Below are 17,897 nucleotides of genomic sequence, written 5' to 3' on the forward strand. Positions count from 1 at the left end.
GGAGTGGGCCTAAAAGAGGCTCCAGCAGAGCACGGCTGCGTAGCGAAGTGGAGCGGCCATGTGCTCTTTCTAAGAAAAGAAAACCATCACAACAAGAAGAAAAAATCACACTAAAGACTGTGCTGGATCACAGAAGCAAGCTTTCTCTCCGGACTGTCTTCACTGCTGCATGCTCAGGCCTAAGATTTGATCCTGTGTGAGGCTTCATCCACGGAGGACTCACCTCCCTTAGATGCAAGTCGGCCCATCCAGAAAGGGCGGAGTCAGAGGAGTGTGCTGCCTGCATCATATAGCCAATGAATACTACCACAACACGTAGAAAAACCCACAATACAACTGTGACAATGGGGAAACAACGCAGGCCAGCATCAGACATAGAGAATGAAGATGACAAATCTGATGACCAGATAATGACCAACCAACTAATCAACCTCTCAGATAAGGACTTTAGACTAGCAATATGGAAGATGCTCAACAAACTCAAAGAAACCATGGATTGAGTTGAACAGAACACTAATAAGAACCAAGAAAATATGAAGACAGAAATCACAAAACTCCAAACTGAAATAACATGTCAACTAACAGGCCTGAAAAACTCAGTAAATGAAGTGAATGACAAAATGAATAAGCTCTGGGACAGGGTATCAGAAGTTGAGAACAGACTTGGTGCTGTGGAAGATGAGATACATAACAATTTCATACAGCAGGAGATATTGGAAAAAAACTTAAAGCAAATAAACAGACAATGGAAAAATTAGTCAAAGAATGGGAACAGATGAAAATAGAAGTCTATGATAAGATCAACAGAAACAAATTAAGAATCATTGGAGTCACAGAGACCCAGGAAGAAAATTTCCAGGAAGAATCAACGGTCAAGAACATCATTAAAGAGAAACTTCCAGAGCAAAAGAATATATGTGATCAAATCCTGCATGCTCGAAAAGTACCAACCAAAAGAGACCACAGAAAAACCACCCCAAGACACATCCTAGTAACATTGACAAATCCCACAGATAGAGACAGAATTCTGAAAACAGCAAGATCAAAAGGGGAAATTACATTCAAGGAAGCATCCTTGAGATTTAAGCAGACATGGCACCAGAGACACTCAATGCCAGAAAGCAGTGGTGGGATATTGTGACAAGACTGAATGAAATGAATGCTTCACCTAGAATACTGTACCCAGCAAAACTCACTTTGCAGTTTGACGGAAGAATACATGGTTTCACAGACAAAAAACAGCTCAGAAACTTTACAGACTCAAAACCAGTCTTAAGAAAACAACTTAATGACCTAATTTAAGACAAGACTAACCAAAAGACACACCAAATTTCGATATAAAAATGGCATTAAATCCAAGGACAATTCTTTCTCTCAACGTCAATGGACTAAATGCACCAGTTAAGAGACACAGAGTGGCTAAATGGATCAAAAAACTCAATCCAACCTTCTGCTGCCTACAAGAAACGCACCTGAATAGTCAGAACAAACATAAACTCAAAATAAAAGGCTGGTGAAAAATTATCCAAGCAAACAACACCCATAAAAAAGCTGGAGTGGCCATACTAATATCAGATAATGCAAACTTTATACTCAGGAAGGTTGTAAGGGGCAAAGGTGGACATTTTATATTAATCAAGGGGTATGTAGAGCAGGAAGAAATAACTCTCCTAAACATATATGCACCGAATGAGGGGCCAGCAAAATATTTAATACAACTGTTGACAAATCTGAAAAATAATATCAATAACAACACAATAATTGTGGGGGACCTCAACACGGCTTTGTCAACACTGGATAGTTCAACCAGACTGAAACCCAACAAGAATATACTAGACCTGAGGAGAGAAATGGAAGAAAGAGGCCTAGTGGATATATATAGGACACTCCATCCCCAGAAACCTAGATACGCATTCTTCTCCAATGTACTTGGGACATTCTCCAGGATAGACTTACATGCTGGCACATAAAACATACCTCCATAATATCAAGAGAATAGAAATTTTACAGACTAACTTCTCTGACCACAAGGCTCTGAAATTATTTGTGAATTCCAAAGGGACTCAGAAGAAAAACGTTAACACCTGGAAGTTAAACAGCCTCATACTCAATAACCAGTGGGTCCGAGATGAAATCAAGGAGGAAATAAAAAGGTTTGTGAAAAGAAATGACAATAAAGACAAACTATCAGAACTTATGGGACACAGCAAAAGCAGTACTGAGAGAAAAATTTATAGCTTTGCAAGCACACATCAGGAAGGAAGAAGGAGCTTACCTGAGTAGCTTAATGACACAGCTAATAGAACTAGAAAGTGATCAACAAAAGGACCCAAAAGTCGGAGACAGAAGGAAATAACAAAGCTGAGAGCAGAAATCAACGAAGTGGAAACCCAAAAAACAATCCGAAAGATCAATGAAAGCAGAAGTTGGTTCTTTGAAAAAATAAACAAGATTGATAGACCACTGGCAAACCTAACAAAGAAAGAGAGAGAGAGAAACTTGATAACATGTATTAGGAATGAAAAAGGAGAGATCACTTCTGATATGACAGAGATTCAAAGGGTAATTAGAAACTACTTTGAGAAACTCTACGCCACAAAAAATGAGAACCTGGAAGAAATGGATAAATTCTTGGACTCTTATAATCTTCCACGGTTGAAGGAAGAGGATGTAGCATATCTAAACACGTCCATCACCATTGATGAAATTAAAAATGTAATCAAATGTCTACCGAAAAACAAAAGCTCAGGCCCAGATGGATTCACTAATGAATTCTTTCAAACTTTCCAAGAGGAACTACTACCAATCCTGGCAAGACTCTTCCATGAATTTGAACAAACAAAAACACTTCCAAATAGCGTTTAAGAAGCCAACATCACCTTCATACCTAAACCAGACAGAGATGCTATGAAAACAGAAAATTACAGACCAATATCTTTGATGAATGCAGATGCAAAGATCCTCAACAATATCCTGGCAAATAGGATTCAATGCCTCATTAAGAAGATCATCCACTATGATCAAGTAGGTTTCATCCCAGGAATGCAAGGATGGTTTAACATCCGTAAATCTATCAACATAATACACAACATCAACAACAAGAAAAATAAAAACCACATGATCATATCAATAGATGCTGAGAAAGCATTTGATAGGGTCCAACACCCATTCTTGATCAAAACTCTCAGCAAGATGGAAATGGAAGGAACCTTTCTCAATATAGTTAAGGCTATCTACCACAAGCCAGTGGCAAATATTATCCTCAATGGAGAAAATCTAAAAGCCTTCCCTCTAAATTCTGGCAGAAGAAAAGGCTGTCCTCTCTCACCACTCCTATTCAACATAGCACTGGAAGTACTTGTTATAGCGATTAGGCAAGAAAAAGATATCAAGGGAATCCAGATAGGAAAGGAAGAAGTCAAGCTCTCACTGTTTGCAGATGATATGATACTCTACTTAGAAAACCCTAAAGCCTCTACCAAAAAGTTTCTAGAAACAATAGACTCATATAGCAAGGTGGCAGGCTACAAAATTAACACACAAAAATCAATGGCCTTTCTATACACCAATAGTAATAAGGATGAAATGGATATTAAGTAAACAACCCCATTCACAATAGTGCCACACAAACTCAAATATCTTGGAATCAACTTGACTAAAAATGTGAAGGACCTATACAAAGAAAACTATAAAACTCTGCTCCAAGAAATAAGAGTGGACACGCGGAAATGGAAACTCATACCCTGCTTATGGATTGGCAGAATTAACATCATTAAAATGGCAATACTCCCCACGGCATTAAACAGATTTAATGCTATCCCTCTAAAGATACCCATGACATTTTTCAACGAAGTGGATCAGGCACTTTTGAAATTCATTTGGAACAATAAACACCTTAGAATAGCTAAAGCAATCATTGGGAAAAAGAATATGGGAGGAATTACTTTCCCCAACTTCAAACTGTACTACAAAGCAATAGTTATCAAAATCGCATGGTATTGGAATAAGGACAGCCCCTCAGATCAGTGGAATAGGCTTGAATACTCAGAAAATGTTCCCCAGACTTATTTTTGATAAAGGAGCAGGAAATCCTAAATAGAGCAGGGAAAGCCTTTTCAACAAATGGTCTTGGCACAACAGGGTAGTCACTTGCAAAAAATTGAACTTAGACCCCCAGCTAACATCATGTACGAAGGTAAAATCCAAATGGATTAAAGACCTCGATATCAGACCCCAAACCATAAGATATATAGAACAACACAGAGGCAAAACATCCAGGACATTGAGCCTACAGGCATCTTCAAGGAGGAAACTGCACTCTCCAAGCAAGTGAAAGCAGAGATTAACAGATGGAAATATATTAAGCTGAGAAGGTTCTGCACCTCAAAGGAAATAGTGCCCAGGATACAAGAGCCACCCACTGAGTGGGAGAAACTATTTACCCAATATGCTTCAGATAAGGGGCTAATCTCTAAAATATACAAGGCACTGACAGAACTTTACAAGAAAAAAAATATAATCCCATCAAAAAATGGGGAGAAGAAATGAACAGACACTTTGACAAAGAAGAAATACAAATGGCCAAAAGACACATGAAAAAATGCTCCACATCACTAATCATCAGGGAGATGCAAATCAAAGCAACTATGAGGTACCACCTCACACCACAGAGAATGGTACACATCACAAAGAATGAGAATAAACAGTGCTGGCGGGGATGTGGAGAGAAAGGAACTCTTATCCACTGCTGGTGGGAATGCCGTCTAGTTCAACCTTTATGGAAAGCGATATGGAGATTCCTCCAAACACTGGAAATCGAGCTCCCATGCGATCCAGCTATACCACTCCTAGTAATATACCTTAGGAACACAAAAATACAATACAAAAACCCCTTCCTTACATCTATATTCATTGCAGCACTATTTACCATAGCAAAACTCTGGAAACAACCAAGATGCCCTTCAACAGACGAATGGCTAAAGAAACTGTGGTACATATACACAATGGAATATTATGCAGGTGTCAGGAGAGATGAAGTCATGAAATTTTCCTATACATGGATGTACACGGAATCTATTATGCTGAGTGAAATAAGTCAGAGAGAGAGAGAAAAACGCAGAATGGTCTCACTCATCTATGGGTTTTAAGAAAAATGAAAGACACCCTTGTAATAATAATTTTCAGACACTAAAGAGGAAAGAGCTGGAAATTCCAGCTCACCTCAGGAAGCTCACCACAAAGAGTGATGTGTTTAGTTAGAGAAATAACTACATTTTGAACTGTTCAATAATGAGAATGTATGAGGGAAATGGAGAGCCTGTTTAGAGTACAGGCGGGGGTTGGGTGGGGAGGAGGGAGACTTGGGACATTGGTGATGGGAATGTTGCATTGGCGTTGGGTGGTGTCCTTTACATGACTGAAACCCAAACACAATCATGTATGTAATCAAGGTGTTTAAGTAAAAAAAAAGATAATAAGTAAAAAAAAATTATACCTGAAACTTAAATGTATTGCTATTTTTTTCAAGTAAAAATAGAACTATATATTACCCTGAATGTTCACATTTTGGATATAACAACAAAACACAAATCAAAGAAATATACACTATTATGTAAAATTATTGACTTCGAATTACAAAATCTGTTAAAATAAATCTGTGGGAAAATGTAAGAAAAAATCAGACAGAAATAAGGGGCAATGGTAGATAGTCATGATCTCTTTGATGCTAGAATGTAGTAAATCTGTACATTGCAATAAATGTTACAAAATATTGTAACCAGTCATCATTATCTTAGAAAAAATAATAGTAAACATAAATTGAAATACAAGTAGCTAATAAAATATTATAACTATATTACTTTAAATATAATATTCATATATAACATATATGTTATATTATTATATTTTATATATTTTAAAATTTATATATTTTCTTTAAAAGTTAGGCTAAATTACTGGCTCACTTTCATCTCCTTCACTTGACATGTCAAAATAATTGATTCTACATGATGTGCCACTATGTATTTATTGTAATACATTTCTTCAGAAAGAATTTTGAGTGATATTTGGGTGACTTTCTTTAATCTCTCTAAAATGTATCTATTTATATTACATGTATTATATGCACATATGTACTTCATATATAAAACATTATTTTTTATAAAGTATAAAGCAACTTTGAATTTTAGAAATGAGAAAAGTAATGTTGGTAAGGGCAGGTAGTGTCTCTAAGCTGTTAAAAGGGATACAGGGGTTATTCATAGCATCCTCAAGTGAAAATGTGTTGAGATGGTGTTGCTGTGCTGAGATCTCTTTGAGCCATCATGAGAGTACTCAAGAGCCTCTAGAACTACACACATCAAGATGTACCTGGCCAATTGTATCAGGTAACAAATTTGGATTATTCAAAATCTTTACTAAATACTTGAAGTTTGTACCTACTATGATTCTATTTCTGCCGTCATTTTTAGAAGGTTCATTTATTAACCATTTAATAAAGACTAAAAACAGCTTTGGCTTTTGACTTAATCCTTAATATTATTTACTTTCTAAAAAAATCTTTAGCTGTCAGTATCAATCTGAATTATGACAATGATAATTTGAGTCTTTAACACAGTCTTGTATGATATATAAATTAAAAAGCATTATCTTTTCTTGATTAAAATCTCTGTACTTTTAGATATCATTAAATATGAAGTAACTTTAAACCTTATTTATATTTTGAAAAAGATAGAAAATTATCTAAAGTCATTCTTTGAAACCACATGATTGATTGCCAAGTAGAAATGTAATTCTAAAAGGAATAAATAAATTCACAGGTTATAAATTAAAGTTTTAATTATTTAATATATAGACTTAAAATTTAACAATAATAAATAAAAATAAAATAGTAATTATTAATTGGGTAAATGACACATAGGCCAAGTCACTTGTTTTGCAAATAGCTGATGCAAAATTATTTCCAGCTTGACAGAACGAGTAAATCCTGAACACAGCTGAATCCATACCCCAATTTCACCCCATCAGGAAAATATAGTAAATGAAATTGCAGGCTATGATATCATAAATAGCTATAAGTAAGACAAAGTTAAAACAAATCACCTACTTTTGCATTAAATTCACAGTATATTCTTTTCCATCAATTGCAATTCTGTAGGACAACTAAAAGGAGAATAAGGACCAGAATATATAAAATATTACAAAGAAAAATATAGTACATCAATGATAGCTACAGCTTAAAGTACACTGATAATATAAAAGGAACAAATAATTTAGAAATGACATTTACTAAATATAAAATGCCCTCAGATAAAGTAATCGAGATCAAGAAGTATATTTAACAAATAGTTAAATAATTTAGTATCTATAAGTTATCTGCAGGGACCATTCTATCTTCTAATTCTTGCAAATGAAATATGCTCTCATTAATTTAAAACTTTTTCCTTAACTTTTGTTTTATTGACTTTAGTAAGAATGTTTACTTTGTTAAATTTACTTACATGGTGACTTAATATACAATGGTGATGTAATACATCCCTAAATTATTTTAGTATTTAATTATAAATTTTGCATTTTCAAAATGGATATAAAATCAGTTTGGTTTTGTATCTACCATATAGAGAATTGACTATATTCTATTTCTAATTATTATTTTCTGTAGTCTCTTGGATTATATTTTTAATTCAATTGTATAACAGTCATGTAACATCACGGTACCATATTTATACTTGTTAATCTTGGTAAATTTTCAAAGATGTTATTATTTAACAAAAACTAGATATAAATATCCAACAAGCATATTTGTCTAATAAAATGAGATTATGCTCAGGGAGAAAATATTGGCATGCTTTATTTGACTGTGAGAAATGTTAATACTTAATTACATGGGATTCAACTCCTTCATCTACTGTTGCCCGTATTCTCTTCGGTACTGTAATTTGCAGACCTGGTCTTTCAGAATCTAGAAGGTGTAAACTTTAGTTAGCATTATTCATTGCATCCTCATCTAAAACCTCCTTCTTTCCCTCTCTCCTTTCCTTTATCTTTCAAAAGAAATTCGGTGGTTAGGGTTAATCATGGTTCTGCATTTAGAAATTACTCCTGATAGGACTAAAGGACCATCTGGAGCGTTGAGAATCAAACCTGAAATAGCTATGTGCAAGAAAAATGCACTAATAGTGCTTTCTCTCTGGCTCTGCCACGTCTTATTCTTTATTTCTTATTATTATCACTTCCAAACATCCACAACCCTATTTCTTGAATTATACGACATTTTAAACAAAATAGACACACTGTTTTATGGATATTTTCCTCATGGTCATGTTGTGGTTAACCCGAAAACTAAAGAACATTAAAAGCAAAAACCTCAGGAGCCTGAGAGATAGCACAGCTGTAGGGAGTTTGCCTTGCACCCATATAGTCCCTGAGCCAGGAGCATTGTGGCCCCAAAACCAAAATCAAAACCAAAACCAAAACAAAAACCTCTTAAGTTCTTTGAACCACCCAAAAAAGGCTATGAAAACATCAAAAATTGCAGAGTGAGGCAGCAAAACTTTTCAACCGTCTAAACCACAGCTTCCCCCTTCTTTTATACTGTCCTAAAATAAATGGGGGAAACCTGATTTATTTTTACACAATTTATTTACCAAATTTTCTCAAATTTACAGAATGAGAGGCCCCTTAATGAGAACACTTTCTCAGAAATACCATGCATTTGAGAAGGAAACTGAGTTGACACCCCTGAGAACTCGGAGTAGGATTTTCTTTACATACTATGTCCTGGACTGAGGCCATTGAACCCAATAAACAGAAAGAAAAACCACGGCATCTTTAGAGGGTCATGGATGCCTGTAAGAGTAATGGCGGTTGGATTGACTGGAAGGCAGTTGGAAGCACGAGGAGACCCATATAAACTCACGGTCTCAGCACGAGCAAGGCAACTAAGAGAGCAGAAGGGGGTCAAAATTGTGTATAGTGCATTGTCAAACGTGGCTGCACTTGGAACCTAAAATATATGGAGGAGAAGAGCTCGACTCTAGTTGATGTTGCTTTGGGCTTTATTAAAACAGAGACACATCTAAAAGGCAACACTGAGGAAGTAAGCCATGGATAGATTCATATACTTTGCTTACATTTTAATTGCACTTTTACATATATACACTACAAAACATAGGATCACAGCTCAATAAAGGTTCAATGGAACAAACCAGCATATCAGTAGCAAGATCATTTAAAAAAAAAGCATAACAATAATAATAAAAGGGAGTGACTGGAGAGTTAGTACTGGGTTAAGGCTCTAACTTGCCTTTCAGGCTGCCATCCTCTAACATGGCGTATGGGTTCCTGACACCCCCAAGAGTGATCCTATTAGAACTAGGAGTTACCTCTGAATACTGTGATTACATAAATAAATAAATAAATAATAGAACTACCAAAGCCCCTATAAGTCTTTTTGACATACTTTCCCTCAAATAGAAATGATCAGATTTTTTAACTTTATATAAATGAAATCCACCAATATATGTTTTTCTGGGGAGTTTATTTTGAAGGAATATTTTATTTCATTGCTGTTTAAACATCATCAGTGTGTGCTATTGATGCTTGAATATTCACCATGATAATTTCAATATAAATTCATGTTGAAAAGTAGTAGTTTAGGCTTTTTCATTGTTTTATTTTACACATTGACTGATTTTAATATTTGTTTTTTTTATTTTCTACTGAGAAGCATTCATTTAATTTATATTGTGGCTACTAGAACCATATTTAGATACTTTTATTTCTTATGCATGTCATATAATAAACAAATATAGTGATTTGTACTGGGAATACAGGTACATATATGTATATATATATGTGTGTGTGTGTATTTATTGGTTTTTGGGCCACACCTGGTGATGCTCTTGGTTACTCCTGGCTATGCACACAGAAATCACTCCTGGCTTGGGGGACCATATGGACACGCAGTCCATCCTAGGTTAGTGCATGCAAGGCAAATGCCCTACCACTGCACCACTGCTCCGGCTCCTCTATTGGGTATATTTTTATAATGAAGTAATAGTACTTTATGCAGTTTTTCTAAGGTTTTTTAGTCAATTTGTATCTATACCAGAATAACATGAGGTTTTCATATCAATGCTTAAAATGATCTTTTTATTGTTTCTTTTCTTGATTGAGGGTTTTTAAGCAATGCTCAGGGACTATTGAGGAGATGATCCAGTTATGCTTGGCCAACCAGATCTAACAGTGCAATGACCAATTTGGAAAATATGTGGTTACTGTGCAGTACTCTTGCACAGCAGAACATAGACCTCAAAGACTTTATCTGGCAATAACAGAGTAATAGAAATGCAGTAACAGAAATCAGCTGATTTCTTATGCATGAAAGTTATGCTGAAAACGGAACTATATTGTCAATCCTGTTATTATTATTAATAATAATAATAACAATAATAATAATAATAATTTTGTGCCACACTTAGTCTCAGGGCTTGTTGCTGGATCTGTGCTTAGGTGTCTGAGTTTGGGAAAACATATTTGGTGCCAGGGCTAAACCACGGATGGGTTTTGTATAGAGTATCTTGCCTGCTGTACTACCTCTCCAGCTCAAATTCTTTTTTTCTCTCTCTCTCTCTTTATTGATTTGGTTTTAAGCCACATCAAGCTGTGCTCATAGGCTATTAACGACTCTGTGTTCAGGAGTGAATTCTGACTGTGATTAGGGAAATATATGGGCTCAGGTATTCAAACTGAGTGTTTCTACCTGCAAGGCAATATCCTTAATTATTTTACTACTTCTTCATCCCTTCTCAAACTAGATTTTAATTTTTATTTCATTTTATAGTTTCAATGTTTGAATTCAATTTTATTTATTTATTTATTTATTGGCCACATCTGGCAGTGCTCAAGGGTTACTCCTGGCTATCTGCTCAGAAATAGCTCCTGGCAGGCACGTGGGACCATATGGGATTCGGATTCGAACCAGCCACCTTAGGTCCTGGATTGGCTGCTTGTAAGGCAAACACCGCTGTGCTAACTCTCTGGCCCCTTGAATTCAATTTTTATAGAAAATTATTTATCATTGAATCACTTTGAAATACAGAGTTTAAAAATTATTGATTGACTGAATTTTAGTTATGCAATGTACAACACCCTATACCAGTGCATATTTCTTACCACCATCATCCCCAATTATCATCCCACCCTCCTAGTTTGCTCTTCCCTATCTAACTCTGTGGCAGTCTTATTTTTTCTTTTAAGAATGTGGCTTGCAATATTGTTTTTGAAGAGGTTTCATGCATATCACTTTCTCTTCATGCAGCAGTCAGTCTGTTAGGGCAGAGAAGGGAACACTATGACAACGAGAGTTGAAAATGATCACTCTGGAAATGATCTTTTTCTGAGTTCTCCACCCTTCCCTGGGAAGTAAATAAGTTTCTGGATTTAAGTTCCTTCATACCTTTATATAGCTGGTCCTCTCGTCACTTCTTTAAATCTCATCTTGGTTTTATTTATTACTGAAAAAAACTAATTACTAGGATTTCCTTTCTATCTGTCTGCAAAATATCTACAATAGGAATTTCACTCCTTTAAATCTTTAAGACATGCATGAGTAAAGGTCCTTCTTTTAAAGCTACTGCTGCGGCAAAGGGACATAGATACGGGAGAAAAATCTCATTTATGTAGCATTAATGGTGCACTGGCAATCGCTTACTGGGTTTTATACTAGTCAAATTCTAAAGGAGAGATCAGATATTAGACAGTATAATATGAGTTTTTTAAGCAGGTGATTAATATATGGAGTAGAGGGAAAGACTTTTTTGACTCAGAGAAGTCAGAATGTATAGGAAAACAAAACCATAACCACAATATTATGCTTGCATCTTTTCTTTCACATACTGATGTGTTTACTAAAAAACAAGTGTTATCTTCTATTCATTGAGCTATTGTATAAAAATTATGCCAGTGTTTAGACTTAACTCTTAGAACAAATGAATAATGTCTAGTTTATTTTCAGTGGTTTTATCTTTTTTTCTTTCTTTATTTTCCCTCAGGGGTTACTCAAGGCTCTACATTCAAAAATCACTCCTGGCAAACTCATGATTTTATTTTCAATGCTTTATTTATTTATTATATTTATTTATTTATAATTATATACTTATATTTATTTATTTATTTATGTGAAACCATTAACATTTTTACATTGGTTGGCAATGGTTAAAAAGAAATTGAATTTGAGTATGTTCCTAAAGATTTGAGAGAAAATTCAAAAGGCACAGTAATTACATGAGTTCAACAATTAGTTTCAATTTACAAAAGGTCAAGCTCCAAAGGGAGATATATTGAACTCACCCAAGTAGATTTGAGGAAGAAAACACTGTCGTATATAAGTCATTTATATGAAAATTAAATATCTTAACATTATCTATGGATTGAATAAATCCCCATGCTGTATTTCCAACCCTAGGTAGATGAGTCTAAAGAAAGGTAGACACTAAGAATTAATAAAGCAAGCGAGTCAGGAAAGACCTCAATGGTTTCTCTGCTAGCCCAGCCAGACTGAAATCTGCTTATTTCGCCAGTACAATTTCGACTGACAGGGAGAGGGTTGAGTGAGATCCTGGTGGACTTTTACATATCAAAGTGTAGGTAAAAAAGGAAAGAGGAAATTGGGAGAAAGTCTTTGTTTTGGGTTAAGGTAGGGTGTGACCTAACATCTCTCAAATCCACTGAACTCTAAAACCAATGTAATAATTTTCCACTTATAGTAAAATCTTTTATGATTCCTTATAAAAGAAAATGATAATGGCAACAGATATAGGTGATGGGCAAACTTTATGGTGCTTAAGGTCAATTGATTATTGGCTTTGGCTATTAGGATATGTAAATGTAATATTTTTAAAATTTAAATTCAGCATTTCTTCAAGGTATTGTGTTAAGGTGTTCAGTGACCCACATGTAAAAATGAGAGAACAAGATACTTTCAGACTGAATATACATAGTTAGAAACTAGTAATAAAATTGATAAGTAAGGTCAGAATGGAAACATATTTGAATACTAAGACAGAAAATGGCTTATATATACATATATATTGCTTTAATATCAAAGCCTATTAGAAGTGCTGATATACAATCAGAATCATCCTCCAACTCTAATCATCAATATTAATTGATAGAGATAAATGTAAATAACATGTAGTTTTGAATTTTATTTTTTATAAAATTTGAAGGTTATCATGAATGAGATTTGTCAAGATAGCAGGTTTAACATAATCAGCATTTTTTGTTTTTTGTTTTTTTAATTATTTTTCTCTTGATTTTTAAAATATATATTAAAAAATCTTCACCAGCACAACATTCCCATCACCAATATCCCAAGTTCCCAATTTAATTTTTTTTAACCTTTTCAAAGTAGCACAAATTTGTTTCTGAGATAAAAACCCAGATCCTTATGTTGCATATTTGTAAAAACTAAAGAAGAAATTTTTTATTTTCTCTTTGAGGTTTTCATTTGTTCATTTGCTTTGATCAGTAGCCTTAATGGTTTACCCAATTTTGTATCATAAAGTCCCTCACAGTTTGAAAATCAATCTCAGATCAAGGTCCTCTACTGTTACTGAATAACTAAGTAAATAAAAATATGCTCAATGAAACTCTTGGGAGTTTTTAAAATTTAATTGTGGCAGTTGCTTCTTCAGAGCAGTCTAGGGTAGATACTTCAAACACAGTTATGGAACCTCAAAATTAAAATGAAAAGACAACACTATCATTATCTTTAGAAAGATTTTACATTTCTGAAGAGTATGGATTTCTTCTTCCCAAATTCTCTGGTAAGAATTCATCTTCGGACCTGACAAGAATAAGTTTTTAAGATGTTAAATTGTTTCTTGTTTTATTGGGCTTTAAAATAAATAGAAAATAAGTTTTAAGAAATTAATTTGGTCAATTCCTACTAAATCTGTGGACTTTTTTTTCTTTATGTGAGAATAATACTTCATGGACAGGCTGTGATCATAAAAGTAAAAGTTTCTGTAAAGGTTATATATTAATTATAGGTAAACTCTCGTAATTTTGATAATCTTTGGTTTGAAACTAGGAGAGATCAGTTTTAGTTCTCAGATTAGAAATAAATAGTATCCTGTTCTGACTGTCATATTAAAATAACATTTAACCTATATTTTTAAATCATGGCCAATTTGAAATGGAATATTTTATCCCATTTCATAGCATAGTTATGTTATGTTTCAAACTACATATCTTAGAGAGTTTTAAGCTTGTCTCAGACGCAGGTCACCCAGGTTTCACCCATAAGTTCCCCTGAGTACCACAGGGTAAATGAAGACAGAGGTGGGAAAAATTCTGAGAAACCAAATCCCTGGCATGTCTCTAAAACCAAAATACAAATTTAAACAAAGTGCTTTAATTTTATTTTAGAATATTTTATTTCAAGACCATGGCTATTATGTGGTGCTAATCTTTATTGCTGTAGTGCTCACTGGATATTTTATTTGATACTTCTTTTTATACTGTTATGGTGTTTCAGCTTCTTTTTCCTCTTCGTTTCCCAAACTGAGGAGACAAAACTTTTTTTTATAATTTATTATGGGGTATTATTTCATCAAATCATTTAGTAAATATGACATCAGGTAATTGGCTTATATTTTTATTTATTTTTACTCAGTATTTTATCTTATTCACTTTCCTAACTGTAGTTTACTAAAGAAGGGTAGCTTATCTCTATTTAAGATCAGAGTTTGTTATTTTTAATATAATTTTTATTTTAATCATAGTGGCTTACATATCGTTCACAGTAATATTTTAGGTACATATTAACATTGAATCAGGGGAATTCCCATCACCGAATTGTCCTCCCTCCACCTCTGTTACCGTCCTGCCTACCATATCTTCCACCCTCACCCCCAGGCTGCTAGAATGAGTGGTACCCTCTGTGCCTACCTTACTACTTAGTGATCTTACAACTGTTTGGTCATGGTACCTCCATTATTTTCCCCTCTATTTGGGAGGTAGGATTAGATAGTTCAAGTTATGTAGTTTTGTTTGAAGAAGAGAAAAGTAATAAAATGGGGTAAAAATCAAATATGCAGACAATGGGCAGAGTCCTTCTAGAGGCTCTCATCCTCGGTTCAGGAGACGAAGGGGAAAAAGAAGGTGAAACACCACAACAGTATAAAAAGAAGTATCAAATAAAATATCCAGTGAGCACTACAGCAATAAAGATTAGCACACATAATAGCCATGGTCTTGAAATAAAAAACATGACAGAGCAGAAAACGAAAGAAGAGAAAAGAAGAAAAATAAATAAATTAAAATGAAGACAAGTTCAATATCCACACCGAATCAAAGAAATAGACAAAAATTAGATGAATTTAAAAAAAGAATTATTTTGTGCTTTTTGTCTTTTTTTCCCCTTCTGCATAGGCATAGTAAACATTGAGGTCATTCAAAAAGGGATTCCCTTGGCCTAAGAGATACAAGGTTTCTCTACCGTTGGAGTATACTGTCATGGGGTTAACTATAGACTCCTTTCTAGTTCATTTACTCACCCGTTGGTGCTTTTGTGGTGTATGAAAGACTGTATCACCGTTCTGGGTGATAAAATCAGACCTCTGTATCTAGAGATCTTGGTCTCTGCACAGGTCAAGGAGTGGAACTTATGATGAAGTCTTTCTTTGTGGTTCTAGAAGTTCCGTTAATCTGTCCTCTGTGGTTGGTGGTCTTGGTCCTTGTGCTGATCCTAGGATGGAGCCTGGGATAGACTCTTTCGTTATGTTTCCAGAAGACCCATTCTGTTGCTATTGTCTCAGTCAGACCTCTGGAATTAGAGATCATGGTTGTTGTGCAGGTCGTATATCAAAACTTAGACTAGGGTTTTTTTTTTTTAATGGTCCCAGGATACATACTGCCCGATCATGGTTCTATCAGCCAGTCATCTGTAGATCGTGATCTTGGCTTTTGCACAGACCAAAGGGTGACAAGTCTTCTGATTTTGTCTTATTAGCTGGTGAGGTAGGATAACCTGCTCTTAGGTCAAGTTGTTCCCAATTTCCTCGTTGTCAGGATATCATATTAGAGCTGGGACATGTTGATGTCTGAGCAGTATTAAGGATGTCTAAGATGGGATTTGGTTCTTGTAGCTGTTGTGAAGAACTGTGTCATTTCTATGACTGGGATCCAGGGTTCAAGGCTGGATGGTCGGTGTCTAATCACCTGGGGTCTCAGTTGGGTTCACATGACATATTTTCAAGGTGGGAGATGCCTCTGTATTGTAAAAAAGTATGAGTTATTATTCCTAGTAAATAAGAGCTTGTTTTTATACGTAACATTTCTTCTTTTTTTAGTGTGCCTTTGAAGGAAGAAATGGCGCTACATTATATTGCCAGTACATTTAGGGGTGGAAAGAGAAGAAAACAGAAACAAGTCACACACCCAAAGAAAGATAAAAATAGAAATAAAAATATATGTGCTCACATATATATAAAGAAAAAAGAGTTTAAAAAATGAAATAAAGTAATTAAAGGAACAAAGTGATGCAGGAGACTACCTTATATTTGGGGAAAAGAAGGTAAAGAGGTAGTTTTATACAGATCCTATACTTATGATGGAACTATAGGTTTCCCCATTGTCTTTTGAGATTTTATTGTGGGGTGTGGGTTCCCGGGCACCTTTTCATCACAAACCCTGATCTTCTTGAGATTGGGAAAATATTTGCGGCAGGGAGGTCTTGGTTAGAGTTCTTGCATTGGAAATCCTTTTAGAGCTAAGTCTGGTATCAAGCAACAGTCCACGTTAGGAAGAGTTGGTAAGGAGGGCCACACAGCATGAGTCAGCAGGATTGTTGGTTGTGTTTCCTTGCCAGAGATGAGGTGTGGCTTTTAGTGAGTGTCCCTTCGCTTGGGTGCTGGGTACTGGTTCATTGGGGTTAGGAGGTCAGTCTTGATGCCTAATAGATTAAGAACTGAGGGTGAAGAGTTTTAATAAGGTGAGAAATCTGGATGGGGCTGAGGGGTAAAGGGATAGTCAGATTTCTAAAGGGGGGAAGGGGAAAGTATACAGAAGGGGCAGAAAAGGAGAAAAGAGAAAATAAGATTAAAAAGAAAAAGAAGGAAAAAAGAAGTAGTGAGAAGAGAGGAGAAAAGAGCAAAGGAATGTTAGTTTGCTTGAATGTGTTCAATGAGTAGGCCCTGTAGTATAAGTCTGTAGATCACAGTTGCTGCTTCGGTGGTATGGCTGGTCACATACTTCAGGTCCTAAAAGAAGGTACAACCTAGAAATAAAGGGTATGTTAAAGAGTTTTATCGAGACATTTTCATAATGCAAGCTGGGTATGGTATTTCGTGTGTCTGAGTCCCCACAATGCCATTTTAGGTTGTCCACCCTTTGTATCCAAAAATGCCTGTGGACAGAAAAGCTGAGAGGTTATTTTAAATATAGTAAGATTAAGGCATTAAAACATGTTATTTTGAAATGCTTCCATTGGAGTCAGTGATTTTCCATGATAATCTTTACCTGTAATCCTGTATAAGATCCCTAAGAGATTATTATAAGCCTTTGTAGTAAAAGGCTGATTACATACCTGTTCTCTCTAAGCTGCTGTATTTGCTGTTGCTGGTTTCTTTATGGTATAATGTATAGTCAAGAGTTTGTATTATTCCACTTTCATGTGATTTGGGCACTACTCTCCAGTATATCTTGACTGTTACAGTGTTTGGAGTTTCTAACCTGTTAAAACCTGTTATATGATCATTGAGTATTAGTTGTATATATGGTATATGTTCATTCTGTGTTTATCTTTCATCTTCTGGCTTACTTCATTTAACATAATATGTTCTAGGACCATCCATGTTGCTGCAAAGTCTATAATTATATTATTTCTGACT

General features: G+C 35.0%; 1 protein-coding gene across 1 annotated transcript in view; it reads right to left on the bottom strand.

Moving 5' to 3' along the window:
- LOC126007255 (disintegrin and metalloproteinase domain-containing protein 2-like) overlaps positions 1–9,329 on the bottom strand; it is an 81,280-nt gene extending 71,951 nt beyond the window's left edge. Inside the window, exons 1-4 of the mRNA XM_049772712.1 lie at positions 9,301–9,329; positions 8,773–8,939; positions 7,884–7,960; positions 7,106–7,161 (exon numbers count right to left, since the gene is read on the bottom strand). Of these exons, the coding sequence (XP_049628669.1) occupies positions 7,106–7,161; positions 7,884–7,960; positions 8,773–8,939; positions 9,301–9,329 (329 nt within the window). The remainder of the gene's footprint in view (positions 1–7,105; positions 7,162–7,883; positions 7,961–8,772; positions 8,940–9,300) is intronic.
- Positions 9,330–17,897: the final 8,568 nt, after the last annotated feature.

The sequence above is a fragment of the Suncus etruscus genome, chromosome 4 (assembly GCF_024139225.1).
Source record: "Suncus etruscus isolate mSunEtr1 chromosome 4, mSunEtr1.pri.cur, whole genome shotgun sequence".
Lineage (NCBI taxonomy): Eukaryota > Metazoa > Chordata > Mammalia > Eulipotyphla > Soricidae > Suncus > Suncus etruscus.